Genomic DNA, 13,476 nt, shown 5'->3' with positions numbered 1-13,476 from the left:
GAGCGGCTGGTAGTTTCGAACCGCTGACCTTAAGGTTTGCAGCCCGATTCGTAACCACTACGCTACCAGAGCTCCTTATAACTCAATAATATAGGCATCCAAAAAATATGTTAATGACATAAAAAGGAGCCAAGAATGAGCTTCTCAAAGAAAAGATTTTAAATGCATCAATTAAATTGAGTTTCTAAAAACTAAAATTCTTACTGAAGCTTTTTTCATTTATAAAGTAGTTTCTATTGTCCTTGACCTACTTCTAACCAATAAGGGGAAGTGGAGATGGTGGGGTTTGAAGAGAAGAGTGACCATCCAGTGTCAGCATTCAGAATAGCCAATGAGGGGTAGATGGGTCACTGCTAGAAATACACTATGGCTGAGGTTTCAAGAAAGCAGAATGCACAAGAAGAAAAAGAGAGGAGACAGGCAGAAGAGTCCATTGCCTGCATTTCCAAAGGGGAAGGCAATTTCTTAGGAGAAGCCCTTGTGTACTCAACAAATATCTATAAAAGGTTCAACTAGTTATTGTCAGTCACTCTCCCTATTAATGCCATGTATCACAAACCCCAAGTTTGGCCCTATTTATTGATTGATAATCTTCATAGTTCTAGGTTTTACATTGAGGGCTTTAATCCACATTAAGTTTGTTTTTGTATATTATGTGAGATGTGGGTCTCATGCACTATGTTTATAAAGCCTCATAAAAATGGAGCCTGTCTTCTAAGATGCTTACAGTCTAATAGAGAAGACAGATATTCCAGGAACTTTCACATGGGTTTTCCGCATGGTTCTGTCCACCCCACTTAGTACTGCTCATCCATCCTTACGTACTAGTCTTTATTTTCCTGATTTAAATTCTTCATAGTATTAACTATGATATGAAAATAGTGTCTTATTTTTGTCTAAAGCTTACATTAAGGAAGAGGCCTTGTTTGTCTTATGGAGTCCTGGTGTGGTACTGTGGGTTAATGCCCTGGAATTCAAAGACAGTTTGAACCACAACGTCAGCTGTTCAAGCTCACCAGCTACTCCTTGGAAACCCTATATAGGGTTGCTATGGGTTGGAAGTAACTCAACAACACTTAACAACTACAACAACAACCCTGAAACTGGAGTCCCTGGATGGTGCAAATGGTTAATGTACTTGGTTTCTAACTGAAAGCGGGAGGTTTGAATCCACCCAGAGTGCCTTGGAAGAAAGGCCTGGCAAATGACTGCTGAAAAGTCAGCCATTGAAAATCCTTGGGGATACATCAGAGGGTAAAATTCCCTTCCCTCATGAAGCTTACTTTCAAGTTTGATAATGACAATGACACCAATTAATATTCATAGGATGCTTTCTATGGTTAATTTTTACATTTAATATTCAGAAAAACCCTACAAGATAGGTATGACTATAATTCCCATTTTACAGATCAGGAAACCGAGGCACAGAGAGGTCAAGTAACTTGCTTAAGGTTACCGCTAGTAAGTGGTAGAGCTGAGATTCACACACAGGGAGTCTGGTTCTGGAGCCCGTCATCTTAACTACTCTGCTATAGTAGTTGTTGTTGTTGTCAGGTGCCATCGAGTCGGAACCGACTCATAGCGACCCCATGCACAGCAGAACGAAACAATGTTCGATCCTGGGCCAACCTCACTACCGCTGCCACACTTGAGTCCATCAATGATGCCACCTGGCCAATCCATCTCGTTAGGGGTCTTCCTCTTTTTCTCTGACCCTCCACCTTACCCAGCATGACATCCTTCTCCAGCGACTGTTTCCTCCGGACAATATGTCCAAAGTATGAGAGACGAAGCTTAGCCATCCTGGCCTCCAAGGAGCACTCTGGCTGTACTTCTTCCAAAACAGATCTATTGGTTCTTTTGGCAGTCCATGGCACTTTCAGTATTCTCCTCCAACACCACAACTCAAAGGCATCAATTCTTCTACGATCTTTCTTATTCACTGTCCAGCTTTCGCATCCATATGAGGCTATTGAAAACACCATGGCCTGGGTTAGGCGCACCTTAGTCCTCAAGCTGACATCTCTGCTCTTCAATATTTTAAAAAGTTCCTGTGCAGCAGATTTACCCAATGCAATATGTCGTCTGATGTCTTGACTGCTGCTTCGCGAGTGTTGATAGTTGCTATAGTAGTAGTTGTAGTTAAGTGTCATTGAGTTACTTCTGACTCATAACAACACTGTATAGGTTTCCAAGGAGTGGCTGGTGGGTTTGAACTACTGACCTTGCAGTTAGCAGTCTAGTGATTATCCTACAGCACCACATCACGACTGCCTCTTATATACATACATGCACTACATGTGCCATAAATGTTTGTGAAAACAATGGCTTGAAGTATATAAAAACCAAACACCAAACGCATGTGGTAGAGTTGCTTATGACTCAGAGCACCTCGTGGTCACAGAGCCAAGCTGCCCCAGAAGGCCTTTCTTGGTTGTAATCTTTATGGAAGTAGATTACCAAGCCTTTCTTTCACGGTGCCACTGGGTGACTTCAAACCTCCAACCTCCAGGTTAATAGTCAAGTATCAACTGTTTGTGCCACCCAGGAACCCTCTAGAAAAAGCCTCAGGAAAATGAAGGCTATCTTAGCAGTAGGAAGTCAGGGAACTTCACGGAGAAAGTGACATGGACTGACTGTTGAAGGCTACGTAGGAGTTCAAAGGGTGGGCAGATAAGTGAGGGTGGTATGTGTGTGTGGGTGGGAAGGTAGGAGGCATTCCTGGCAGAAGGAAAGCATGCACAAAGGCATAGAGGCATGAAGAAATATGGGATGCTGAAATGTGAATGACAAGAAGTTATTCTGATGGGAACATAAGGTCTAGGGAGGGGGTTAGAGACAAGGCCAAACTATTAAAAGGCATTATATTATGAGGTCTCAGGTGGGTTTCAGGTAGGAGACCTGTGTTTGCTGCCCATCCAGTGCACCTACCACCTATTTGTCAGTGGAAGCTTGTGTGTTGCTATGATGCTGAACAGGTTTCAGTGGAGTTTTCAGACAAAGATAGACTACGAAGAGAGGTCTGGCAATCGACTTGTGAAAATCAGCCAATGAAAAGTCTACGGATCACACTGGTCCAATCCACAATGGATCACAGGGATGGTGCAGTACTGGGCAGCAAATCGTAACATTGTGCATGGGGTCATCATGAGTTCGGGGCTGACTGAATGGCAGCTAGTAACAACATATTGTAAAGTGTCTTGCATGCACTGCTACGTAGTTTGGACTTAGTCTTCAAGATACTGAGAAATGAGATTCTTAAAGAATGAGATTCTGATTCTCTGAGTATTAGTAATCCTGAGGGAGAAGAGGGGATGGTTTTCAAAAGGACCAAATAGCTGAAACGGGACGGTCAAAGAGCGCAGATGTAAAGAAACATAAGAAAGAAAGATGTAACCAAGAATTGGAGTAAAGGAGCACCATGCTTTCTTCCAACTGTGAAATTTTAGTATATATCTCCCCTTCTCTATGCTTACTTCTTTTTACTAACCTGAATTGCCAAATCCCCCCTTCTGGTTCCCCATGACTTCAGGGACCTCATTGGCACTAACTTTGTATTGCCAGTTCTAAGATTTGAGATGATTAGCTTATTACCTATATGACATATTTTCTGGTCTCCTATCACAGAGGAACAGAAAATAAGTATAACAAGCTCTCTCCCTAGAAGACAGGCGAGTGTGAGCTCAGAATAGGAGGGGATGATTAGGAGTTTCTCCAGTGTCTCTGGTGGTAAGTTTGTACTATTTAATCAGCAAGACTAGATCTATTATGTTCTCCCTGAATATCTAGCACCAAACACAGTGCTGAAACACATTACATCTCAATAAATGTATGTTACATGGGACCAGCAGAACACTGATTGAACCACACCACTGTGGCCGAGTGCCCTTCATCTCATTACTTGAAGCAGAAACTGAAGACATAGAAATGACTGAAGGATCCTAGAAAATGAACTTTCTATTCTTTGCAGAGTCTCAGATTTAAATGGCACAGGAGTAAATGGTACCTGTACAGTTTGCTCTATAATTGTCAAAACACATCCAGGAGTCAGGAGAAATATGTTAGAAGACCTGGTTTTCACCTCAAGTGTCTCTGCAGTGGAAAAGTACTCTAGTAGATTTTCCATTCTTTCCTGTTCTCTACGGAATGGACTTAGAATAAATGCTCTCAGACACTAGATCCCATATCTCTAAATTTAGGTTGGGATGAAAAAGCTAGTTTATGTCAAGATTTCCAGTTTTGGATATTGTTTTTTCCTAGGATTTTTCAAAACATAAAGACAAACCAGATCTGTACTCTCAAGGGGTTTGCAGTCTGGACAAGTTGAGTATGCACGGAACAAGTTAAGGAGACTGGTTCTATATGCCTCTAGTCTCACTATTTTATAACCATATTGTGTATTTACAGTGAAAGCAGCAGAAAATAAAAGAAGGTAAAATTGGTTACACAATAAAAACTAACCACAACACATGGAATAATCAACAATTTAACCTCTGATCTGATAAGTCAAGTACTGTGATTTTCAAAGATTCTGGAGAAAAATTCCCCTTGGAAAGTTTATAAGAAAAAATCTCAACATTTCAAATAGAATTCTTAAACTATGCATAATTCTCTTTTTATGGCATGGTTGATAATTGGATCCAAAGGGACAAATGACTGTTAGAAAACTAGGTGGATTATTTGGGTGTGATTTTCTAAATTTAAGGTGATGATAATGGGACTATTTTACAGTGAGTTATGAATTTCGGTGTTCAGTATTGAACTCTGAAATTAGTGATATACAACTTATCTCCCTGGGACTTATGGGGATAAAAACTCTAGAGAAGGAATTATTATTTGGAAGGTTTGAAGAAAAGTCTGAGCTGTGTTAGTTAAAGAATCACAGCTTCTGAAATCTCTATAGAGAGCTGCCTTCCCGTCTTTTCTACAATGGCTGGGGCCAAGAGAGGTGCTGCCAGGTTGAATTTTGAACTTTCCTTTGGAACCACTGCCTATGGAAAATATTATTTCAGGCATTAGAGTTATAATGTCTGTTCTTATTTTTTGCAAGTCCAGACTTAATGTTCCTATTTCACTTACGGCAAGCTTGGACTTGTTTGGAATAAAGTAAACTATCAAATATAATCCCAAAAGCATTCCTGTGGAACACTGCATCGTGGGGACAAACCACACACACACACCATAAACAGAAAAGAAAAACGAAATGACCATTGAGTTTCCAGAATCATCAAGACACCCTTTAAAGGGTTTGTGTTTTATTTTTGCCCACAAATAGATCACTCTGAGAATGTTTCTTCCAGAAAGTGAATTATTTTCCTTAATACTGTGAAATCCTATTTTTAAAAATTCTTACAATCAAGCCAATTAAATGCGACTAACAACTTTTTCTAAGTACTCAGTCGGTATTTCACACTTCTTTTCTCTTCCCCCACCTCTTGATTTCACTTCTAGATACAAGTCTAAGAAAGAATGACAAGAAAATGACATCTCTGAATCCCCAAAAGAGTAGAGGCAGTTCTTACGAATGGATTTCCCAGCTTTTAGCATGAGCTCAGTTACTTTTGGGGACCGGGTAGTCTGAGGTATGGGAAAATCTTTTCTCTATATATACCCTGCTCTGTGAGTTCTCACTTTCTTGGCCCAAGAATGGAAATCTCAATATAAAACTTCCAAAAAAGCTAAGGAAAGCTTTCGTCATTCCTCTAGGCATCCCCGCAGTTGCCAAGGGCTCCCCTCCCATCTTCTCTGGCATCCTGGGAGAGGAATCTTCTGGTACCAGTGCGGGGCGCGCCAGCGGCGGACGCCCTACCCGGTCTGAACCACCAGGGGGCGCCCGGCTCTCCTGCCCGCGCGGGTCTAACGGGGAGCGTAGGCGAGGAATTCGCTCGTGCCCACCTTGCTCGCAGGTGCCCTTGCTGACCTGGGTGATGGCCTTCTCCCCGCGGCTCTCGGCCCTCAGGCTGGCGGCGCGCAGCTGGCACCCGCTGGGGTATGTGGTGCCATCGCTGCCGCACACGGGGTAGCGACTCTTGCACACGCACACGCCGCTCAGCCCGGGGCCGCCAGCTGCTGCCCCGGCTTTACCCTTCCGCCTCTTGCGGCTCTTCACGCACTCCATGCCCGGCGCGCAGTGCCCCCTGCCGGCGCCGCCACCCCCGCACGGCTCGCCCTCACCTCGGGCGCACACCGGGCAGCAGCCGCACGCATCCCGGGTCTCGCCCAAAGGGCAGCCCCGCGGGGGCAGGGGCGGGCAGGCGGCCGGCTTGCAAGGGCCGCAGGCGTCTGAAGAGGAGGAAGAGGAGAGGGGCAGGAGTAGGAGCAGCAGCCCGGCGGAGCCGAGGAGCAGGGCGTGCAGCGGCGCTCGCTCCATGGTGCGGGGGGCAGTGACGGCGGCGGGAGCTCCACTGAGCCGGGGCCGGCCGGCCAGCACTTTAAACTCGCCGCCCCGCCCGGCCGGGCCGCGGGAACCACACCCCGGGGCGGTGTGACCCAGCCGCCCCGCCCGCCCGCCTGCCGGGCCGCCCCTCCTGGGGTGGCTGGGCCTGAGCCAGCTTGGGAGCGGCAGACCTAGCGAGTGCTTGGGACCTTGGCGCGGGCGGAGGGGCGCTCCCTCTCAGGCCAGCTGTACTTCAATGGTCTGGACAGATCGCACCCCGCGGGGTCCTGTTCAGCTCCCTGCCCAGGAGGGCCGCTTCCGCAGTGAGAGCGGCGCCCTTACCTAGTTTAGCCATACTTCTTAACAACAACAACGCCTTTGAGATGATCCAGTGTTAAATTCCCCATGGGCCTGGCAAAACTGAGTACTGGATTATTTTGTGGTTTGGGAAACTTCTTAGGATTTATGGATTTTGTATTGCCGGTTGGTCACAGGCCTGATGTGGTCTTGGGTGCCAGACTACAAGGCCACATCGTTGCCAGCCACTCCTCTTTTTAGAATCTCATGACTGCCGCCCTCCCCCGTGGTGTTAATAAACAAAAACACGAGCTTATTTCTCACGCTAGTGTTAAGTGTGAGTGCTGTATTCCATGTGAGAGCTGAGGCACACTAAGTTATGTTGAACAGTCATCAAACTTCTCACAACAGAAGTATAACCGTGGGTAGAAAACAGGCCCGCTCCTCAATGGAGGCGTCCCTGAGACAGCTGTTGTTGTTGTTAAGTGCATTCGAGTCGGTTTCGACCCACAGCGATCCTGTGTAGGGTTTCCAAGGAGCGGCTGGTGAGCTTGAACCGCCAATCTTTCAGCTCAAACCGACTTTACATTCCAGTGCAGTAACACACAGCGCCACAGCGGGACATTTCCACTAGTATTCCTGTGAAGTTTTTCTTTCTTGATTTGACTTTTGGAACAGTTTTAGGATTACGAAAAAATTGTGCAGAAAACACAGTCTTCAGATACACGCCCCCTCCCTTTTGCACACAGTTTCTATTAACTAATATGCTGTATTGTTAGTAGCCCTCATGTTGCAGTGGTTAAAGAATTATTTGGTCAATAGAGAATCGGCCTCTGTAAACATTTACAGCATTGGAAATTCCATGGGGGCGGTTCTACTCTGTTCTCTAGATCCTGTAGTAGTCAGATGGTCTGGGAGCTGCGTTAATGTGCTTCATTGATTACAACTGGAGAAGCAAATAGTGATAGACTGTTGAATCCAGTTCATAGTTTACTGTGTTCACAGTGTTGTCCGTTCTTTGAGTTTTGAAATACACAATGTCGCATATCCAGCATTACATTCAGAATGTTTCACGGTTCTTAAAATGTTCTATTTTCTACCCATTCATCCCCCCTCACTCCATAAACCTCTGGCAACCACGAATCCTGTGAAGTTTTTTTTTTTTTTTATATAAATGAGTCACAATTTCTCAGATGTTTTTATAAAATGGTCTGAAAATTGAACTTCAAAGACTCTTTTTCCAAAAGTTGGCAACTTCAAAGTCCCCCTATCCAGGAAATCTGACATTGCATTTTGGTCACTTCCTAGCATATTTAAGAAGAATGACACTTTTTTCAAAGGTTATATGTTGACATGAGTCTTCATATTAAGGCAGAGTTTTCCTAAACATTTTTGCATTTATTTCACAGTAAGAAATACATTGTTCATGACCCAGTACACACTCCTAGATTACAAAAAAAAAAAAAAAAAAACACAAAACAAAAAAACCCCCCAAAACAAAACAGATAATATAATCTGTTATTTTCTATTGTATTCAATTTGAATTTTATGAATTTACTGGTCAGGGCTGTCATGGATTTAATTATGTTGTTGTTAGGTGCCTTCGAGTCAGTTCTAACCTCATATAGGCTTTCTGAGGAGTGGCTGGTGGGTTGGAACTGCCAACCTTGCAGTTCAAACTTACCTTGCAGTTCAGCACATTACCCTGCAGCGCCATACTAGGACTCTGGATTTAATCATCTCCCCTCAAAATACATGTCAACTTGGCTAAGCTATGATTTCCAGTATTATGTGATTGCCCTCCATTTTGTGATCTGATGTAGTTATCATCCATTTGTTAATGTTTTATAAATCCCAACTTTTGTATGTTGATGAGGCAGGATTAGGGTGGGCTGTATCTTGAGTCACAGCATTATAAGAGGGGGAGATTCTTGTTCCACCCTTACTCAAGTCTCACCCTTTGTTTAGTCACATCTTTTATTGGAAAAAAGATAAAAGGAGAGAAGTAAGCAGAGACAAGGGAGCTGAGCTGACTACTAAGAAAGAAAAGCTGGGAGTGGACCACATCCTTTGGACCCAGGGTAACTGTGCTGAGGACCATCTAGACCCAGGGAACACTGATGCCAAGACCCATGGTGATCTTCAAGCAATGCTGGGTCTACAGATGCTGAAAGGAGAAAAGGACCTTTTCCTAGAGCCGGAGCCCTGAATCCAGTCTTCTAACCTACCAAACTGTCAAAGAATAAATTTCCGCTTGTTAAAGTCATCCATATAGTATTTCTGTTACAGCAGCACTAGATAATTAAGATAAAGACACACTAAATTATTTTCACTACCATAGCGTAGTGGTTATGAATCGGGCTGCTAACTTCAGGGTCAGCAGTTCAAAACTACCAGCTGTTCCATGGGAGAAAGATGAGGCTTTCTGCTCCCATAAAGGTTTACAGCCTCGGGAATCCTGTACAGGGTCGCTATGAGTCGGAACCAACTCCACGGCACATAACAACAACAACAACTTGTCATAGTTTTGGTTTCCCCAGAAGCAGACCCTGAGACAGTATTCCAGGGCAAGTAGTTTACTTGACAGGCAATGTTAGGGTACATGGAGGGGAGAATGGGAAGGGAGCAGGAAAGGAAGACAGCATTAGAACAGTGGATCCAGCCAGATCCCTAAAGGATGGGCTGCCTAAGCCAGAAGAAGCCCTTGGTCTTGCCGTTAGGTGCCATTGAGTCAGTACCGATGCATGTCAGTCTTATGAACAACAGAACGAAACACTGTCTGATCTGGCGCCATCTCATAATTGTTGCTGTTTCAGCCCTTTGCAGCTGTCACTGTGCCAATCCATCTAGTTGGAGGTCTTCTGGTTTTTGCTGACAATCCAAGCATCATGTCCTTCTCAAGGGACTCATCCCTACTGATAATATGTTCTAAGTATGAGAGACAAAATGTGGCCATCCTGGCTTCTAAGTAGTATTCTGTCTGTCCTTATTCCAACACCAGATTTATTTATTTAATATTCTTCTTTAACACTGTAACTCAAATGCATCAATTCTTCTATGGTATTGGTTATTCATTGTCCAGCTTTTACTTCATCATTCATATTTTGGACATATTATCAGGAGGGGCCAGTCTCTGGAGAAGGACATCATGCTTGATAAAGTGGAGGGACAGCAAAAAAGAGTAAGTCCCCCAATGAGTTGGATTGGCACATGGCAGCAACAATGGGCTCAAGCTTAGTAATAATTGTGAGGTTGGCCCATGACTAGAAAGTGTTTTGTTCTGTTGTGCTTAAGGTCTCTATGTGTTGGTACAGACTAGACAGCACCTAATAACAACAGCAACAACTTTCACATGCATATGAGGTTACTGAAAATACCTTGGCTTCCGTCAGGTGCACCTCATCTTTGCTTCTCAACACTTTAAAAGGTCTTGTGCAGCAGATTTGCCTAATGCAATATGTCGTTTGATTTCTTGACTGCTCATTCCATGAGTGTTGATTGTGGATCTAAACAAAATGAAGTCTTTGACAACTTCAATCTTTTCTCCATTTATATGGATGTTGTTTATTGGTCCAGTGGTGAAAATTTTTGTTTTCTTATACATTGAGTTGCAACACATATGGAAGGTTGTGATCTTTGATCTTCATCAGTATTTCAAGTTTTCAGCAAGCAAGGTTGCATATTGAAGGTTGTTAATGAGTCTTCCTCTAACCCTGATGGCACGTTTTTCTTCATATAACCCAGGTTCTCTGATTATTTGCTCAGCATATAGATTGAATGTTGTTGTTGTTGTTAAGTGCTGTTGAGTTGGTTCCGACCCATAGCGACCCTGTACAGGGTTTCCGAGGGTATATATCCTTACGGGAGTAGAAAGCTTCATCTTTCTCTCGCGGAGCGGCTGGTAGTTTCGAACTGCTGACCTTAAGGTTCACAGCCTGATTCGTAACCACTACGCTACCAGATTGAATAAGTATGGTGAAAGCATACAACTCTGGCGCACACCTTTCCTTATTTTAAACATTCATTGTTACTTTGTTCTATTCAAACAACTCCTCTTGGTCTATGTACACGTTCCTCATGAGCACAATTAAGTGTTCCAGAGTACTTATTCTTCACAATGTTGTCCATAGCTTGTCATGATCCACACAACCAAGAGCCTTTGCATAGTCAATAGAGCACAGGTAAACACCTTTCTGGTATTCTCTGCTTAAAGCCAAGATCCATCTGACATCAGCAATAATGTCCCATTTCCTCATCTGAATTCAGCTAGAATGTATGGCAGTTCTCTGTCAATGTACTGTTGCAGTCGTATTTTAATTACCTTTAGCAAAATTTTACTGCATGTGTTATTAATGATATTGTCTAATGATTTCCACATTCTGTTGGGTCACCTCTCTTTGGAATGGGCACAAAATTGATCTCTTCTAAACAGTTGGCCAAGCAACTGTCTTCCAAATTTTTTGGTATAGATGAATGTGCGTCTTGAGTGTGCATTAATTTTTTGAAAGATTTCTATTAGCATTCAATCAATTCCTAGAATGTTGTTTTTTTGTCAATGCCTTAATGATGTTGGTCATGGTTATATGCTACTCCTTGAAATGGTTGAATATCGACCATTTCTTTTTGGTACAGGGATTTGTATTCCTTTCATCATCATCTTCTTCTTCTTTTTTTTTTTTTTTTCCTTTTCTTTCTCTTTTTAAAGTTTTTATTGTGACTTGTGTGATAGTTTACATGGGAGAACATCAGTTTTATACTCACCCTATTGTATTTCATTTCATTGCAATGATTACAATGCCCTCCCTGCATTATCATTCAATAGTATTTGCTTCTATTATCTCTGTTTTTTTTTGTTGTTGTTGTTGTTTGTTTGTTTCCCCAAACACTCAGGAATATATAATAATATAAACAACGAAAGCACACATTTTGCAAATCTGCCTCCTGGCTGCCAGCACACAGCCTTTCTCTTTCCACGAGTCGAGAGTCCTCAGCTGCTCTATATCTCCATGTCATCATCTCTGCCTCCATCTTCAATGTCGCTGCTTCGCTGGATAGGGTCCCACATTCCACTCATGCTCTTCTTCCTTGATGGTCCCCTAGGGTCCTCTGCTTCTAGATTGTAAGATTAATTACTCTCCCTTTTTTGTTACAAAACTTCTACCTTTACAATTGTGATAAAAACAATTTGTCACTATAACATCTATTCAGTGGGAATTCTACCTTCCCCTGCACACTCTGTAACTAAACTCCCTCTTGAAGATGTGTAAGCCAGTCAATTTGTGCCTTTATTGTACCCCAACCCCATCCCATTTTAGGTAGTCACAAGTGTCTAAGTTACCTGTCCCTGTGTACAGATGGGATAGGAATGATCCTTGCTTTTATTTATCTTCTTTTTGACCTTTCTTCATCATTCAATATTTTATAGAATCCTTCAATATTGCAACTTGAGGTTTGAATTTTTTCTTCAGTTCCCTCACCTTGAGAAATGCTGAGCATGTTCTTCCCTTTCAGCTTTCTAACTCCAGGTCTTCACACATTTCATTATAGTATTTGATGTTGTCTTCTTGAGCTGACCTTTGAAATGTTCTGTTCAGCTGTTTTACCTCATTTCTTCCATTTGCTTTAGCATTTCTATGGTGGAGAGCAAGTTTCATAGCCTCTTCTGACATCCATTTTGGTCTTTTCCTTCTGTCTTGTCTTCCTAATGACCTTTCGCTTTCTTCCTGTATGTTGAAACTGAAGTCATCCCACAACTCTTCTAGTCTTCAGTCATTAGTGTCTAACTCATCAAATCTATTCTTCAGATGATCTCTAAATTCAGGTGGGATATGTTTAAGGTCATATTTTGGCTCTTGCGGACTTGTTTTAATTTTCTTCAGCTTCAGTCTGAACTTGCCTATGAGCAATTGATGGTCTGTTCTACAGCCTGGCGCTGGCCCAGTTATGACTGGTGAGATGTAGGTTTTCCACCACCTCTTTCCACAATTGTAGTCAATTTGATTTCTGTGTATTCCATCTGGCTAGGTTCAATGTGTTGTTTTAAAAAGGTATTTGCAATGAAGAAGTCTTTGGTCTTGCAAAATTCTATCATGCAATCCCTAGCATCATTTCTATCACCAAAGCCATATTTTCCAACGATTGATCCTTCCTCTTTGTTTCCAATCACCATTCCAATTCATTTTGATTGCATGTTTGATCAATTTCATACTGAATGCTTCAGTGTATCATCATTGGCTTTAGTGGTTGGTGGGAAATTTGAGTAATAGTGGCAGTGACTGGTCTTCCTTGTAGTCATACTGATATTATCCTAGCACAGACACTATTGTACTTCAAGATAGATTTTGAAATGTTCTTTTTTTTCTTTTTAAGGTTTTTATTGAGAATTGAGTGAAAGTTTACTGGGCAGATCATCAGTTTTACATTCAACAAATCATAAACCTTGTTTCATTACAATGATTATAATCCCCTCCATGTACCATCAGTTAACAGTATTTCTCTCTATGCACTTTAGCTTTAAAAACAAAACAAAACCAAAAACCATTCAGGCATACATAATAATTTACCCTTCCAAAGGGCACATTCTGCAAGTCTACCTCCTAGCCATAGCTCTTAGTCCCTCTCTTGCTCCCCCCTCCATGACCCCATCTCTGCCTCCATCTCTGGTGTCATTGTTTCTCTTGATAAGGTTCTGCATTCACCTTGTACTCTTTTCCCTTGATGGTCCTAGGGTCCTCTGTTTCTGGACTGTAAGATTAACCACTCCCCTGTTTTTATTACAAAACTTCTACCTTTACAATTGTGAC

The 13,476-nt window shown here is 42.6% G+C and overlaps 1 protein-coding gene across 2 annotated transcripts in view; it reads right to left on the bottom strand.

Annotated features, from left to right (window-relative positions):
• Window positions 1–6,394, bottom strand: part of IGFBP7 (insulin-like growth factor binding protein 7) — a 113,972-nt gene extending 107,578 nt beyond the window's left edge. For both annotated transcript variants that reach the window (XM_006868041.1, XM_006868040.1), the window contains exon 1: window positions 5,896–6,394. In XM_006868041.1, the coding sequence (XP_006868103.1) occupies window positions 5,896–6,370 (475 nt within the window). In that variant the 5' untranslated portion in view covers window positions 6,371–6,394. The remainder of the gene's footprint in view (window positions 1–5,895) is intronic.
• Between the last annotated feature and the right edge of the window lie 7,082 nt (window positions 6,395–13,476).

The sequence above is a fragment of the Chrysochloris asiatica genome, unplaced genomic scaffold, assembly GCF_000296735.1.
Source record: "Chrysochloris asiatica unplaced genomic scaffold, ChrAsi1.0 scaffold00115, whole genome shotgun sequence".
NCBI classification, from domain to species: Eukaryota; Metazoa; Chordata; class Mammalia; order Afrosoricida; family Chrysochloridae; genus Chrysochloris; species Chrysochloris asiatica.
Note: the sequence above shows the minus strand (reverse complement) of the source record. Positions and strands in the feature narration are given on the sequence as shown.